The sequence below is a fragment of the Euprymna scolopes genome, chromosome 41 (assembly GCF_053919585.1).
Source record: "Euprymna scolopes isolate OS-2025 chromosome 41, ASM5391958v1, whole genome shotgun sequence".
In the NCBI taxonomy this organism is placed as follows: Eukaryota; Metazoa; Mollusca; class Cephalopoda; order Sepiida; family Sepiolidae; genus Euprymna; species Euprymna scolopes.
The window spans coordinates 27,380,785-27,399,783 of NC_136522.1; the positions used below are offsets into that span (position 1 = coordinate 27,380,785).

The following is an 18,999-nucleotide window of genomic DNA, read 5'->3' on the forward strand; positions in this document are numbered from 1 at the left end:
TAATAATTGAGGAGACATTTCCAGCTATAACCAAGCTGGAGATCTTGTGAAGTAGACCTTTATGCCATACCCTATGAAAGGCCTTTGAAAGGAAGCCTCTATCGAGAGATTCGCTAATCCTATGAGATATAACAGTAAGCACACTTGCTGCAGATCTAGCAGAACGGAAACCATATTGCATGTCACTAAGAAGTTTATTTTTGCTGAGGTGGTCGACTACTTCTTTATTTAACACCGATTTCAGCAACTTACTCATGACACACAGGAAACTTATTGATCTGTACTGAGAAGGAGATGACCAATCACCTGAATTCTTAAATACAGGGCGTATCGATGAGATTTTGCAGGGTGTTGGAAAGCAATTCTCCTTAAGACAACGCTTAAACAGCTACGTACGTGTGGGAGGTTGTTCTGGTTGAAACATTTTGAGCACGATAATAGGAATGCCGTCAAGGCCAGTTGCGGTTTTTGATTAGCTTAGCAACATCATGCACAGATATTTGTGTGTCGCATAGCGTGTTTGCTGATACAGGAGGAAATACTGTGGGTTGGTGGCCTTGGTCGCATAGAGTAGAATTCGCTGCAAAGTTCTTTGCAAAGAGTTTAGCTTCGTTTTATGCTGACGAGATTACCTCAGGTCCATTGATGATAGTTGGGATAGAGCACACGCTTCTGGTCAGGATCCTGTTTGCTATTTGCCAAAACTGATGGGAACCAAGCCGCTGTTCAGCTACATTGGACTTTACGGACTGAGCATACAACTCTCTCGCATTCTTTATTACTTTTTTACAGTGGTTGCTGGCAGTCCTGGCATCTAAGATTTATTAATTGACGTCTAATACCAATGCAATGATGTCTAATATATATTAATTTCCGTCTAATATCTACTAATGAACGTTTAATACGTATTAATCGCTGTCAAATATATATTAATTAATATCTAATACGTATATGCCGAATTTATACGTTTAGTACCTATCTAATATCTATTAATATCTATTAATTGACAATTTTACGTTTAATGTCTATTAATAGACATAATATCTATTAATAGACATATTATTTTTATAACTGACATGAAATATCTATAAAATGGTGGCTGCTTTCTATAAATTGACGGCTAATGTCTTGTAATTAATATCTTTCATTTGCGTTTAATATCTATTAATCGATGTCTGATATCTCTTAATTGGTGTTATGCATCTATTAACGTCATATACCTATTAATTAACTCTAATATCGATTTATTGACTAGTTTATTATATCTATTGACGTTCAATACCTTTTAATTGAAGCTTTATATTTATTAATTGACATCTATTACCTATTAATAATACGTTTAATACTTTTTATATTTATTAAGTAATATGTATATCTATCTGAACTTTATTGCCGTTAATATCTATTATTTAATGTTCAATTTCTATTAATTGACGCTTAATACCTATTAATTTACATCTTATACTTATTTTATTCTTATTATATTATTAATTGAAGTCTAATCTCTTCTACTTGATGTGAACTATCTATTGACGCCTAATATCTATTAATTTACTCTGATATATATTAATTGACGAATAATAACTATTGATGTCTAATATCTATTTTAAGCTTATTAATTATAGTTAATTGATACCTAAAATCCATTAATGGAAACTAATTAATAAAAATTAATTGATGGCCAATATCTATTTATTGACCGTTAATACTTACTAATTGGCATTTAATTAGGTGTCTAATATCTCTTAATTGAAACCTAATATTTATTGATCAACGTCTAATATATCTAATCTCTTCTCTTCTATATAAATAAAATGAACTCATTTTTTCCCGTCGGATTTTGACCTTAATAGGATTAAAAATCAAGATATTTCATGCAAATATAATATGCACAAACGGCAGGACAATATCTGAGGTGTGTTATAGGCTTATTATTTCTCAAATTTCTCGATAATCTTAGATTTCTATACTTTTTCTGCTGAGAAGTCACGGCCAAAATCGGTTAAGATCAATGCAAGTGGTAAAATATTTTCTCTCTAATAAATTCCTCCTCCCCCTGCCACCACTTAACACCGTTTGGGGATCGTTCACAAGGAACAGTTGAGAAGAGAACACCGGTTTGGCTTCGTAGTTCTTTCATGTGAAGTTATTTAAAATCACTAAACTAAGCTGCAGTGCTCTGTGGCGTAGTGGTTAGCGTGCTGGACAATTCACATTATATTTTCACGTTCGCGCCGACCTACAGTAGTCGTTTTTTTTGTTTGTTTTTTTTCCTAAACAACTGGAATGGACTTTTCTTGGTGGCCGAACTGTTAACGTTGCAGATGTTTTTGTTTTTTTTCACACTTTATTTTCCTACTTTTACTCATGACTCCGGGTTTGATCCTTCCTACTTACCTACCATAACATTTTTTTAATACCCCCCCCCGTCCCGGAAACAAACACTCGAGCAACGCCGGGTACCCCCGCTAGTATCTAATAATTGATGTTTACTGTGTATTAATTGTCCTCTAATGTGTATTTTTTATGCCTAATATTTATTAATTGTGGTCTGATATCTATTAAATTACATCTAATATCTAATGACGTCTAAAAGTTTTAATTGACAATCAATATCTATTAATTGACGTCTCATACATATTAATTGACGTTTTATAGCTATAATTTGACGTCAAATGTGCACGATCTGTAATAGAGGTTTATTTATTTATTTATTAAATTTACCAGATTATTAACGCAGCTGTTTCTTTGGTGCAATGCGTAGCATCTTCGATTACAAACACCAATATTGCGGGTTCGATCTCCACCATTTCTTTCTTTCTTTTTACATTCCGATATTCTGGACGTTTAAATGTTACGTAATAATTATTATATGGAAAAATGCGCATGAAAAGTAATATTCTTAAGATTTTATTAAACCTGGAACAGTAAAGGACAAGAAATTCAACCTGGAAAAGTAAAGAACAAGATATTCTAGTAAAGTAAAAAATAAGAATTTTTTAGACTTAAAATATTGCAGCTAAAAATAAAATTTGAATATTGATAAATATTTGATTTATTATTTGCATATGTTGTTGTTTATTGTTGAGTTAGAAAGGGTGTCAGTCGCTGGATTGAACTTATTTCCCCCCTATTATTTGCATATATTTATGTAGTGAAAATTTTTTGAATAAAATTAGTTCATTAGTTAGTTAGTTAGTAGATGGAATTAATAATTTTATAATTTACATAAAAATTAATAATTTTATTATATCATAATTAGGATCATTTAATTCTTTCTAAAACAACAACATATGCAAATAATAAATAAAATATTTATCAATATTCAAATTTTATTTTTAGCTGCAATATTTTAAGTCTAAACAAATCTTATTTTTTACTTTACTAGAATGTCTTGTTCTTTACTTTTCCAGGTTGAATTTCTTGTCCTTTACTGTTCCAGGTTTAATAAAATCTTAAGAATATTACTTTTCATGCGCGCATTTTTCCATATAATCCATGATTTTTCCAGGCATTGCTATTGTATTAATATATAAATTTATAATATTTATTAATGATTGTCCAAAAAAATTAGCTCTCAAACACACATTTATGCAATATTTATCATTCAATCACAGTAGTTCCGAGCCAGGGTCTCTACCGAGACTGCGGTTTATGAATTCGTGATCTGTATAGAGCGTGAACTAACAAAAAAGAAGATGACACTCGGTATCTTTTTAGATATCGTTGGAGCTTTTGACAACATACCCTTCAGTAGTATGTTCAAGTCGCTACGAGAACTCAATGTGCCACCAGTACTCATCCGATGGATTGAGTATATGGTGAGGCACAGAACAGTTCAAGTAGAACTACTGAGGGCAACTGTTAAAAGGGAAGTAGTTAAATGAAACCCCCAAAGTGGGATTTTATCACCTTTACTATGGAACTGTATGCTGAATCCTCTTTTAAAGGAGTTTAAAAATAGGAATATTTATGCCCAGGCTGATGCTGATGACATCGCAGTGCTGGTCGCGGGTTCAAAAGCATCATTGGTCAGACGCATTGCCAAAATGGGACTACATTTTTCATCAAATGTGATAACGAAAAATTTGAGTTCATTCAAAGAATATGTATATCATAGAATTCACTAATATTTTTAATCGATAAATTCGCCATTTTTTGCTATAAAATCTCATAAGGAGAGTTAAAAAAATCAGTTATTAAAAAAAAGTTCTGTTTTTTAATTATATAAAAAAAACGATACACGGGATTGAACCTAAAATCTTTCCACCAACCCCCGGTACTCTAACCGTTACGCTAACATGTCATATTGCCAAAATCGCAGTAAAAAATAGTTATATACAAAAAAAAGTTATGCAAAATAAAAAAGCGTTAGTCACTTATGTACTTACTCTCCTATTTGTGAACCCACATATTTTGTTGTAACGTTTTTTCTACTGAACCAATTTTCGAAATTTTTTTTTCAAAATGTAGCTAATGAGGTGTTCTATCCAACTATATAAGGTGTTTGAAATTTGGTTGCGAACGGAATTAGTGGTGGGGGTTTGAATGTGTCTCGATTCATTCAATTTCGGACTTAAGCATATATTCAACCACTACCGTGGTTGAATGATAAAAGAACACTTTTATAAAAAAAAATACGGAAACATGTTTTTGTTGTACATAACGAAAATGTCATATTCGAAATATATATGATATATTATATATTGGCTTATTTGTTACATTCCAATAATCACGTAAATAGATCCAGTAATGAAATTTTGTATTGAATTCATTTCTAAACTATTTAACCGATCTTATGAATTTTATTTATGTGTATATGTTTATATATTTCTATGTATTGGATTCACTCCTAAACTAATTAACTGATCATTATGAGTTTTAATTATGTGTATGTCTGTATATTTGTATGTATTTGATTCGCTCCTAAATTAATTAACCGATTATTATTATTTTTAATGTGTATATGATTATATATTTCTGTGCATTGGATTCACTCCTAAACTAATTAACCGATCATTATTAATTTTGTTTATGCATATATGTCTGTATATTTGTATGTATTGGATTCACTCCTAAACTAATGAACAGATCATTATTAATTTTAAGGATCTGTATATGATTATGTATTTCTATTATTGGATTCACTCCAAAATTAATTAACCGATCATTACGAATTTTAATTATGTGTGTATGTTTATATATTTCTACGTATTAGATTCGCTCCTAAACTAATTAACCGACCATTATGAATTTTGAGGATGTGTATATGTTTATATATATATATGTATGTATTGGATTCATTCCTAAACTAATTAATCGATCATTATTAATGTTAATCATTAAATCATTTCTCTCGAATGGCTTCCGGGCCTTGACTACCTTGTAAAAAAAAATAATTATGTGTATATGATTATATCTTTTTGTGTCTTGGATCAACTCCAAAACTAATTAACTGATCATTATGAATTATATGTAATGTATATGTTTATGTCTATAGATGTCATATTCCAAAAATCACATACAATGTTTACTTATTTTGTTAATGTATTTATGTGTACAAGGAATCATATCCAATTAATAAGGAATTTGACAGTATAGTACTCATATGAAAAACGTATGTAAAATCATCGAGTAGTTTCATCTTTATAGTAGAAATAAGATACTTGCACATTATCCTACCTACTAAGAAATAAGGTACTTGTGCAGTATAGTATTCAAATGAAAAAACAAAGAAGATCTTACCTGTGACGTACATAAGTTATTAAAACTGTAACTCCCGTTAAATATTCGAATAGTATAACTTACATTTAAAAAATAATGTGCTTCTTCACTATAGCACCCAGATAAAAAGAAACAACTTCAAATTCTTACCCCCTGATGTACAAAACATTTAGCACAACAGAAAATTTCATAAAAGTATTGAGTTCTTTCATTTATAAATTAGAAAAAGGTACTTGTGCAGTATCTTACCCAAGAAATAAGGTACTTGTACAGTATAGTACACATGTGAAAAACAAAAGAAAATTTTACTTGTGACGTACATAAAAGTAATCAAAACCGAAAATCATGTAATATATTCGAGTAATAGGACATTTATATAAGAAATAAGGTGCTTCGTTACTATAGCACTCTGATGTAAAAACACTCTCACCTGTGACACACGGAAAAGTTAGCATAACAGACAATTATGTAAAATTATCGAGTATTTTCATCTACATCTTAGAAGTGATGTACTTGTCCATTATCCTGCCCAAGAAATAAGGTACTTGTGCAGTATAGTACTCATATGAAAAAACAAAGCAAAGCCTACCTGTGACGTGCATAAAAGTTATTAAAATAAAAAATCATGTAATATATTCAGGTAGTATGACTTTTAAATGAGAAATAAGGTTCTTCTTCACTATAGCACTCTGATGTAAAAACAAAAACTCTTACCTGGGACATACAGAAAAGTTTGCACAACAGAAAATTATGTAAATTATTTTAAATATGTTTTGTACATTACCCGCCCAAGGTAAGGAAATTGTTTTCCATATATGTGCTGTAAATTTCCTGCTCTAGGAAAGGTACAATTATCTCATACATATAATACCCGTCTTGGGATAGGTAAAATATTCTTTTGTTCAAGATGGCAAATGATACATAGACATCAAAAATTCCTCTATCCTAAGAATAACAGGTATTTTAAAAAAAATTTCTTATACGGTGGCCTTGCTAGTATTTATTAATTGACGTCTAATATCTATTAATTGATGTCTAATATTTATTGTAATTTGTACCTTCTTTTCATAAAATTAAATTAAACTATATATACCTCACATTCGGATACCTTTATACCCAGCAGCTGTAGTAGAAAATTCCTAATGATCGGTTTATCAGTTTTGGAGATTATCTTTTGAATATTCGTTTATCTTTACTGAAAACACTAAAAAGAATTTTATTACTTTTTTATTTGCAGCACAAAGTAATTGTGGATTCGAAATAGTAACGATGGGACGATTCCAATAATTTTTCTTTAACTCGGAAATTTGCACGAAATTTCGAACGTAAGGATTTGTAGTTTATTAGGCGAAGTCATTGGTAAAATTCAGTTGTAAGTTACACGCTTCTTGAGGTTAAAGGTTCAATACTGAGTGCAGACAACATTTAAAATAAAGTTGAAAATTACTTAGGATCTTAGGTCCAGTCATGGCTGAAGGAATGGAAATATGGATTAACTGTAGAGATGGTGTTTATATTTTTAGATTCCCGTACAAACCTATGTAATATGTGCATATATTTTTGCAAATGTTAAAACCTGTTTATGGGAGTTAATGAGGGAGTTAATCTATTGACATTAGTTTTAATAACAGTTTAATAATAAATATTTATAATTTTATTATCCAACAATGGTAAATCAAACTTTAGACTAAAAAGGAAATGACCGACCCGATAGAGATCAACCCCAGGAAAAAGAGCTATACGATCATCCCAGGAGAATAAAAAGCTCGGGAGGGGGGTGTTATGAGGTACAAATCACCCCTATTTGAGAACTAAGTGGAATCAACCAGTCCTATGAATACCACTGTTTCAAGAGACTAAATGGAGACATTCATACCATGTTTAATCGCATGCTACAAACACGTTCCTCTCATACTACTTTAGTGGCTCCTGTATTCTTTATGATAAATACATATCATATTTTATACACTTTACACTACTTGTGGTTTCTTTCATTTGTGACCCCTAGCACGGATCTACAACAAATATCTATTAATTGGCGTCTAATATTGGTTAATAGAGTCTAATATCTATTAATTAACATCTAATATCTATTAATTAACTTTTAATATCTATTAACTGACGTATGAAACCTATTAGTTTATGTTTAATATCTATTGACTGATTAACGTCTATTCTCTATTAATTGTCTCTAATATCTATTAATTGATTAGTGTATAATATTGATTGACCTCAAATATATCTTAATTGACACCTAATATTTATTAATTAATGTCTAATATCTATTATATTATATTTGATATAAATATTGACGTTTACTGTGTATTAATTGTCCTCTAATGTGTATTTTTTATGTGTAATATCTATTAATGTGGCTTTTGTATCTATTATTTGCCTCTAATATCTAATGACGTCTAAAATTTTTAATTGACAGTCAATATCTATTAATTGACGTCTTATACTTATTAATTGACGTTTTATAGCTATAATTTGACGTCATATACTTAATAATTGACGTTTAATAGCTATTAATTGACGTCTAATATTTATTGGGAAAATGTTTACCTTCTTTGCATAAATTAAATTCAACTATATATACCTCACATTTGGATACCTTTATGCCTAACAGCTGTTGTAAAAAATTCATAATGATCGGTATTTCAGTTTTGGAGGTTAGCTTTTGAATATTTGTTTTTCTTTATAACTGTACACTTAAAACACTACAAAACGGAATTTTATTACTTTTTTATTTGCAGTACAAAGTAATTGTGGATTCGATTAATAATTCCAATAATTTTTCTTTACTCGGAAATATGCACGAAATTTCGAACGCAAGGACTTAAAGTTTATTAGATGAAGTACTTGGTAAACTTCAGTTTTAAGTTACACGTTTCTTGAGGTTAAAGATTCAATACTCAGTACAGACGACACTAAAAATAAAGTTGAAAATTACTTAGGACTCTTAGGTCCAGTCATGGCTTAAGGAATGAGAGCATAGATTAAATATTAACTGTAGAGATGGTGTTTATATTTTTAGATTCCCGTAAAAACCTATGTAATATATGCATATATTTTCGCAAATGTTAAAATCTGTTTATGGGAGTTAATGAGGGAGTTAATCTATTGATTTTAGTTTTACTAAAAGTTTAATAATAAATATTTATAATTTTATTATCCAACAATGGTAAATCAAACTTTAGACTAAGACAAAAAAAAAAAAAAAACAATTCAAAGAATCGCATTTGCCATCGGAAAATAGACACAATTTTTTATGATTCCGATACCGATTCCAATACTCAAAAAGCTCTTGATATTTTCGATTCCGATTACTCGCCCAAACACTAATAATAACGTCTAGTCTATGGTGTGTATATTTAGTGATGGAAATACCACTTAAAAATAAAGTCTGACAGACAGAGCTATTTATCAAACTACATGAACGCATTTAGAAAAACATACTACAGTTCATAAAGTTAGAAAAATCCCCCATGGTATGTGGCCCCTTTATGTATGTCCTGGATAGCGACCATTATTCTTTCTCGTATGCCAGGGTTGGAACTGTTTTCTCTCTTTATTTGATAGTTACAAACCTGAAGAATAGAACGAGGGCAACTCTAACCTAAAATTTTTAACGAAACAATGGACTAATTTTCCTTAATTATAAATGGTCTCTTACTGAACTATCTTCATAAACAATGTTTTTAATAGACAAGGTGGCAACAAAGATAAAGTAGATAACCTTTCAGACGACCATCCCATACCTCAAATATTTAACTCAACTATGGATTCATTTTCCTTAACTGTAAGTGGCTTCTTAATGTGCCACCTTCATAAAAACATTTTCGTAGACAATAAAAACTAAGTAGATGACTTTGTGGACCAACCAAACTATGGATCCATTGTTTAATGATTGATTACCTGTCAAAATACACTTCCTCGTGGTTAAAATTTTGATAACGATTATACAAAGAGGAAATATAATTAATAAAAATGTAGAAAACACATTTATAATTATTTTTCAATATCCAGGGTTTTCACCAGAGTAACTGCCAAGTACCGAGTGACCAACCAGGACACAGAACAGCTGAATTTGGTAAACTCACCCATGGAACATCGTTGGAGGGTACAAGACAAAGCACACAAAATATTAAACAAAGCAAACTGAAATATTAAACAAATTCTAAATCCATTTTACTTTACTATGAGTGACCTCTTACTGTACTATCTCCGAAAAGAATCTAAAGAATTAACAAAGATTAAGCAGATGACCTTTTGGACCAACACCTCAACCTGAAATATTTAACTCAAGTATAAATCCCTTTTACTTTAACTATGAATGACCTCTTACTGGACAGTCTCCTCATTGGCCCTAAGTCCTCATCTGACACGAAGCTACATTTTAATATGTATCTCTATTAAATCTCAGACTATAAATGGAATCCAACCTCAACTTCGCCCTCACCTAATCAAACTAACAAACCAGCAACTACCTATACATAGGGAAACAGCTGACCGTGGGAAAAATCTTGTTAATCATATCTGGGTTTATCAGTTAGTAGAGACACTAGTTAAGAGTATATTGTGCACGTGTACGTCTTAAACAAAATCTATTGAATAAACAGTAAAGAGTTAATATGAAAACGACTTCATAAACAAACGAAATATGGCCGACCAAATTCAAAACCAGTCACTGTAGTTAAAAATTTACTTCTACAGAGAATAAACGAGTTTTGGAATGTGCCAATTGATAATATTGTTTATACAAACTAACGAAATCAGAGATGAATATAAAGAGAGACCACATATCGCTGTGTGTGGAGATAGGAGATAGTGAAGAGAGGTAAAATGGTTACAATTCTGATAACGATTATAAAACGAGAAAATGTGGTTAACACAAATTTAGAAAACGCATTTATAATCAAGAGGAGGAGAGTTCTACCTCTGTCAGCGTAACAGTGAGAGGTTGAAAAAAAAGAGGAGGGGAGTTAAAAATCTGTTGACCGCAAGTCAAATTCCTGCAGAATCGAGAATTGTAATTACTGCCGGTAATTTGAAACAACACTACATTATTGAGAATTATGAATTGTATAATCATTCAATGAATAGTTACTTTGCTTAATATATACACGTGTTATTCTTTTCTTTTTAATCTTGAAGTGACCTTTGCTCCCCAGTGATACAGACTTTGGTGACCAGTGCCAGACTATTTGCTCCCTTGATATCTTACAACATGAGGAGAGTGGTAGTTCATCGGACCAGAACTTTTCGATATCTAGGGATTTTATCAGAGGAATCGCCACATACCGATGAACCAACCAGGACACAGAACAGCCGAATTTGGTAACGTCACCCGCGGGACATCGTTGGAGGAGGAAGGGGTACAAGGTGTCAACAAATATAAAGCACCTTAACCTGAAATATTTAACCAAACTATAGATACATTTCTCTTAACTATGAGTGGCCTTTTACTGGACCATCTTCATAAACAAAATCTTTTATAGATAAAGGGTCAACAAAGATTAAGCAGATGGCCTTTAGGGCGAACACCTCAACCTGAAAATGTAACTCAACTATGGATTCCTTTTTCTTTAACTATGAGTGACCTCTTATTTACTCATTGGTCTTAAGTCCTCATCTAGCACGAAGCCATATTTCAACATGTATCTTCATTAATGATCAGACTATAAATGAAATCCAACCTCAAATCCGCCTTCACCTAATCAAACTAACCAACCAGAAATTTACCTATACATAGGGAAACAGCTGAGCATGGAGAAAATCTTGTTAATCATATCTGGGTTTATCAATAAGTAGAGACACTAGTTAAGAGTATATTGTGCACGTGTGAGCCTTAAACATGATCTATTGTAGATAGAAGGTCAACAAATATCAAACAGGTTACTTTTCTGAAAAAAAAAGGAACTCCATCATGACAAGTTTTTGATGAACGATTGAAAGCATAAGAGTAGCTTCACATCGTGCATACATATTTTTAAGATGCTCTAACGACTTTTAATACTTAAGCTATCTGCTTATAAATAAATGTCTCTCTCTTTCTCTCTCTCTCTCTCTTTCTTTCTCTCTCTGCTGTTTTCTTTTTGTCTTTCAGCCTAACAGACGATGGCCGGCGATTAAATAATTCTTCTTCTGTAAGAACGTGTTTAGTTAAGTAATCAAATGATAATTAGTGTAAGAACAATATGAGGGGGCGTTCCAAAAGTAATGCCTTCTACTTTTATTCCACCGTAATGGATTATAGGGATTGCAAATTGCAATGTTATAATGACTGAGCTTATGCATTCATGACCTGAAAATCTCATTTCCCTGTTGCAGATATTGACGATGTGAAACTTTAAGACAACAACCAGTTATGAACGTGCGTCAGAAGTAGAGATGACTCATTGAATTCTTCCATGCAGAAAAATTGAACCAATCAACATTCATCGGCGCCTGTTGAACGTTTACGAAACCAATACAGCTGATGTCAGCACAGTTTGTAGATAGGTTTGTCAATTTCAGAGTTGCTTGCAGATATGTGAGTGACACTGTCATTAACGTTCATCAGAAGTAGAGATGACTAATTGAATTCTTCCATACAGAAACATTAAACGGATCAACATTCACCGGCGCCTGTTGAAAGTTTACCTTTTAGTTTTTAGTTAAATGACACCACTCCCGTCTTCGTGGATCTTCAACCTTTTCGAGTGCTTTTTCAGTTAAACAATAGGAGGCCTTACTTTTGGAACGACCCTTGTACAACATGCTTTTTGATTAGGTAATTATCTTTGGTCTGGAAGGACATAGTGACAAATACACGAACACTGAGAAATCGGTTGAAGAAGAAGTATGATTTGTATTATTTGGATTCTTCGATTTACTGTCCTCATCTTGAGTGTTATTCGCACAACGTTTTGCTAAATGTTTTTACTGTAAAGTGATTGGAAATTTCCTTATTCTGTATAAGTGCTGAATCGTAGCATGAAATGATAAAAGATTGACGTAAACTTTGAAGTTTGAAGTCATTTTTGTCAGACAACATCGAGTATAAGCTTGTAAAATTAGACAACTTACGTTGACAAATAGGCAGGTTGGTCCATTTTCCTGATTCATCGCATTCGGCATAAGAATTTGAGCTTGCCATGAAATATCCAGGCTCGCAGGAGTAATAGACACGTGATCTATAAAGGGCACTAGATACATTATGGATGGTTCCGTTTTCGATAAGTAAAGGGTTTTCACAGGGGATTCCTGTTTAAAAGAAGATGATAATCATGGTTACAATGATGATGATTATGATAATTAAGATGATGATTATGATGATTAAGATGATGATTATCATGAGAAGTGTGATGATGATTACTATAATGATTACTATGATGATTATTATGATGATTACCATGGTTACAATGATTATTAGGATGATGATGATTATAATGATTATGATGATGACTATGATGATTATAATTGTGATGATTACAATAATGATGATGAAGATTATAATTATGATGATTATCATGGTTATACTGATTATGATGATTATGATGATGATTGTGATAATGATTATGATGATTATGATGATGATTGTGATAATGATTATGATGATTATGATTATAACTATGATGATTATTACAGTTACAATGATTATGATGTCAAAATCGGCATTCATGTAAATTAAAAAAAAACGGCATTCATGTAAATTCAAAAAATCGGTGAAGTATTAATGCTGGAGTCTCTCAGTCTCCAACATAATTCAATTTAGTCTGCTTCTTGTTATAGATGGAGATGATCTTGTTTAAGATTTTAGTGATAAACGGGTGATCGATATTTTATTCTTCATTGCTGTGAGTGCTGATTGGAAGGCAGAAAAGATGATGAATTTATCCGACTATCATTCTGTTGGTTTTAGAGCCAAGTATATGGTTGCAGCTTCTGCACTGAAATTGATGCTTTTTCAAGTAGTCTATACTGCATGATTGTCTTATTTACCATAACAGTATCTCCGACTCTACCTGATTCTTCAGATCACCTGTGTTGATGTATTTATAGATGGGACGATGGAGTTTCTGTTTTTAAATTCATCCTTAAATATAATTGGGTTGGTTTTGTTCTTTGAAGTTATCAAGTCAAAGATACAAGATTTAAATTCCGGGATGGAGTTTTGAACATTATTAATTGGTGTATATGACTAGAGTTCAACTCCAGTTTCTTTCTATGTTCCTTAATACAGTAACTAAAAAGATTAATAGAACTGATTTCTATCTCAAATTGAGTTTTATATATTGCGTATTAAACATGCAACAATATGGCGATATGACTCAGTCTCCAACATAATTCAATTTACTCTGCTTCTTGATATACATGGAAATGATCTTGTTTAAGATTTTAGTGATAAACGGGGATCGATATTTTATTCTTCGTTGCTGTGAATGCTGATAGAAAGGCAGAAAAGAGGATGAACGGTTATTCTGTCTTTTAATCCGATGTATCAAGGTTATGCCGTACTTCCTGGTTTTATTTTACAGCTGTGGTAGATTAGACATTGAAATACAATTCGAACAAATGGTAAAATGCAAATGATTCTGAGTGCTGACCCTCTTTCTTTCTTCGGTTCGTTTCAATATGCTCTCGTCATCATTTCCTAAAGCTAACAACTTTTAACATAAAGATGCGAACTCAAAGTATTTTTAGCCTATAAGAATCTTTTTAAATCTAAAGAGTAAATAAAAAAAAGATATTCCATCAGACGTTCTGTCTGAATTTTCAATGAAGGGAAAACCCTGCTTATCTGCAGCAACTTTCATTTTTGTTCCAATCTAGAGTGCCCCTTTTCGGGAAGCTGAAAGTTTCCCACATTAAGGCCCACCGTCTACCGTTGTCCTTGTAGGGAGCATTAAATAGGAACATCCTGTATAGTTGTATGCGACATAGGTTTTATATGGATATGGCTATTTTCCCTAAAGAATGTTTCCTGTAAACAGATGACTGCTGGACACAGTATCATAAGGACAGCCAATCTTTCAAAATTTGTGGTAGCACCTGTCACATTCCACTGAATGATTCTATTTATTTTTCCTTATTTTTTTAACTCTTTTTCACCTCAAACAAAGCATATTGCCGCTTAGAATGTAAAAGTCTATAATGTGGAATCATGTCTAAAAAGGGATTGTCGGGTTAGTCAGGAGTATGTACGTCAAGGGGGCGCGAATGTTATGAGTTCATAGCACTTTTATATAGTGAGTTTTGTTGTGGCTTTGTTTTCTCTTTCATCTTTTCTAATCCATTGAATTCATTTGTCAATTCAACACTGATATCTACTTTTTTCTTAGACGTTTTCTTTGTTATTTGTTCTTAAATATTAGCCTCTGGAGCATCAGTCACCTGTCTCGGCTAAGAAAACAAAAGAAAACACAAAAAACACAAACTCCGACACATTCTGCAAATATCAATTGCACTCTAGCTGTGTGTGTATGTGTGTGTATGTGTGCGTGTGTGTGTCTGTGTGTGTGTGTCTGTGTGTGTATGTGTGTGCGTGTGTGTGTCTGTGTGTATGTGTGTTATATGTGTGTGTGCGTGTGTGTGTGTCTGTGTGTGTGTGTGTGTGTGTTACCATTGGCAATTTGAATGCATACATGCGCATCTTATTTGTCTACTGAGAACATGTCCATCATTTGAGGTCAACATATCTCGATCCGCTCGAAGCCACAACTGGGGCATCTATCACCTGTCTCCGCTAAGAAAACAAAAGAAAACACACATTCCGACACATTCTGCAAATATCAGTGAGTCTTGTTGTGGCTTTGTTTTCTCTTCCATCTTTTCTAATCCGTTAATGACGTCAACTCGATTTGCTCTAAGCCATAACTGGTGTTCTACTGTCTCAAATTTGCAACCCAAAACTGTCCTCAACTCAAAACTGTCCTCAACTCAAAACTGTCCTCAACTCAAAGCTGTCCTCAACTCAAAACTGTCCTCAACTCAAAATTGTCCTCACCTCAAAACTGTCCTCAACTAAAAACTGTCCTCAACTCAAAACTGTCCTCAACTCAAAACTGTCCTCAACTTAAAACTGTCCTCAACTCAAAATTGTCCTCAACTCAAAACTGTCCCAACTCAAAACTGTCCTCAACTCAAAACTGTCCTCAACTCAAAATTGTCCTCAACTCAAAACTGTCCTCAACTCAAAACTGTCCTCAACTCAAAATTGTCCTCAACTCAAAACTGTCCTCAACTCAAAATTGTCCTCAACTCAAAACTGTCCTCAACTCAAAACTGTCCTCAACTCAAAATTGTCCTCAGCTATCGCAAATCCAAGACTGCTGTAAACTGTCCCTAAATGTTGTAAACTTTCACAAAACTGATTGAGTTCCTAAAACTAACTCTAAAATATATTGGCCGATCTTTTGTTCCCGTTAATGCTGCACCTTGATTAATAATCTTATTTTAGTTTTCTTTTGTGTTCCTTATGAATAACTTCTTATAAGTTTGTTCTACTGATAAACTTACTTCCTGTTTTTGTTATATTTTTCCCTTTTTTATTTCTTATCATTTAGAGAAATTTGGTAATTTATGAAACAAAGGAAAATATAAACAATGTTAAAACAAACCTTATTATTTGTAAAAACGAAAAGAAAAAAAAAGAAACGCACAACGTTATGAAGATTTAACTGAGCTGACATGAGCAATTGAATTAATGTATAAAAAGAAGAATAGAGTAAAAGAAGTTAAGTTATTTTGTGTTATTAATTGCCTCTTCATCATAATCACGTTGACAAACCAATTCCATTTATATCACCGACGTTAAGCTATGTTGAACTTTGTCAGCATTAAAATGGATGACAATTTGGTAATACTAGGTGCTGTATATGCTTTGAAGCGTCGAGAGGGATGGGCGCCGCCAGATTAATTTTGCCCATGATACCCTGCATGAAATAATGCAAGGCCCCTACGACTTCAGGGTGGTTAAAGGACGCATCCATAATCCAATCATCCTTCCAGGGTGTTAGTTTGATGGAAATGTGGAACGAATTGGATTCGAACTTGGCACATCCAGGTTTTCAGTTTGTGCCATTAACCACTCAAGATATTACAAAATATAAACAGAATAACACACACACACACACATGCATACATAAGAGAAGAGAATTTAGATTCCTACTCGACTCCATCCTTGAGTGGCGTCAGTCTTTCAGGGTTTATCAGGACAATTCACATGAGGATACTTCACTGGATAAGTAAAGCTTGATTCAAATATTCAAGGTTAGCGGGGGGGGGGCGTCTGACTTTGCCTGGTCGTAAAATATATACATATATTTCGAATCTCGCTATATTCAGCCACTCTGATGAGTCGTAGACGACGAAACACGTGTCAGTGAATAATTACCTTTTAAAAATGATATATATATATATATCTATTGAATATTATATATATATATATATATATATATCATTTTTAAAATGTAATTATTCACTGACACATGTTTCGTTGTCTACGACTCATCAGTGGCTGAATATAGCGAGATTCGAAATAGAGACCCCACGGTAATGAGCCGAAGCCCCTTACCTCTGACCCATCTCGCCAACTGTCTGGATATATCGCGATTTACTTAAATGTTGTTTGTTTTGGTTTTAGCGATATGTTTGGAATGAATTCAATTATTTACGAAAGCGCAGTTTTACCTAAATGCAAGCTGGGAATAATTTTCCCTTTTAACCATTTAAGGTAGTGCAGTGGTTATAATGAATAAGAACTTCTATAAAACAAAAATTTTAGAATCACTAGGGAACGAAAATTATTACAAACCAATTAGCTCTAACATAGACGACACAACCATATCTAAAATAACAAAACTCTGCACAAGATACAATAGTATATTAACTAAAAAAAGAAAAAGACTTCCTTACAAACTTCACAACAAAAACAAACATCTTCTATGGGCTACCCAAAATACACAAATCTAACCAGGTAAGACATGCCATCAACATACAAAAGTCAGAGTACATAAGCACCCCAAACCCCAACGACCTCACATTCAGACCCATAGTAGCAGGACCATCATGCCCAACAAGCAGACTTAGCAACCTAATAGATATACTATTACAGCCCTTCACCAATCTAGTCCCAAGTTTTGTAAGAGATGACACACACTTTCTTAGCTCCCTACCACAAACAGCAGACGATGAGACAATACTAGCCACATTCTATGTTAGCAGCCTATATAGCAATATCCCACACAACCTAGGAAAGGAAGCTATCTCATATTGGATTGACAAACATACACAGACTTTACACCCCAGATTCAATAAACAATTCGTGATTGATAGTATTGACATAATCCCCAATAACAACTCCTTCCAATTCAATAATGACAACTACATCCAAATACTAGGCACAGCAATGGGTACTAAAATGGCACCGACATATGCCAATCTTACACTTGCCTTCCTAGAAGAGACCCTTTATGAATGGATAGAGCAAAATTACGGGCACAATATAAAAACACTCTTCATAAAATCTTGGAAAAGATACCTAGACGACTGCTTTATCCTTTTGAGAACCACATGGGGGGATATCAGAGAACTCCACACTTTGCTACAAAATCTACACCCAAAAATAAACTTCACAATAGAACAAAGCCCCACAGAACTACTTTTCCTAGATATCTGAAGTGAATAGTATCAGTAAGTAAAGAATTGCCTTTTAGAAAGGTTTTATTAACTGTAAAATACACGTACGCTCTTGAAAGGATCGAGCGGGAAAATGAAACAGAGGGCGCTTTTATTATGAATGTCAATCCCAAGGGGGATAACTCTTAACAACAAATTAAATCATAACATTTTCCCCGTCCTAAAGTATTCAAGTAAGGGGTAATTAATTATAGACAAATTTTTTTTTTTTTTTTTTTTTTTTTACAATCACATAAGAATCATTTTATTTACAAATAACATATGAACCCAAACTGCAGTTTTTTCAGTATTTAGTCACAAAATCCTTATATTTACTAGGGAATTGTCGAACTCGGGACGACCTCTGCACAGATTGGCAGGAATGCTGATTTTCAGTATTATTTTTTTGTGAAATCTGATTTTCTTCAAGATCAGACGATTGATTTTTGTCTTCCTCATGACCAATGTTTTCATTAGTAGAAGGTTCAAATAAAGTCTCTGAAGTAGTAGGATTATTGTTAGAGTTTTCTTCATTTGATGAGTTTGGAGCTAAGTCTCGAACGTTGACAGTGGTTTCAGTACCAGAAGGTAGTTGAACATAAGCGTAGTGGG

The 18,999-nt window shown here is 32.7% G+C and overlaps 1 protein-coding gene across 1 annotated transcript in view; it reads right to left on the reverse strand.

Annotated features, from left to right (window-relative positions):
- LOC145266443 (uncharacterized) overlaps positions 1 to 18,999 on the reverse strand; it is a 202,355-nt gene that overhangs the window by 103,954 nt on the left and 79,402 nt on the right. Inside the window, exon 7 of the mRNA XM_080122120.1 lies at positions 12,796 to 12,972. Within this exon, the coding sequence (XP_079978246.1) occupies positions 12,796 to 12,972 (177 nt within the window). The remainder of the gene's footprint in view (positions 1 to 12,795; positions 12,973 to 18,999) is intronic.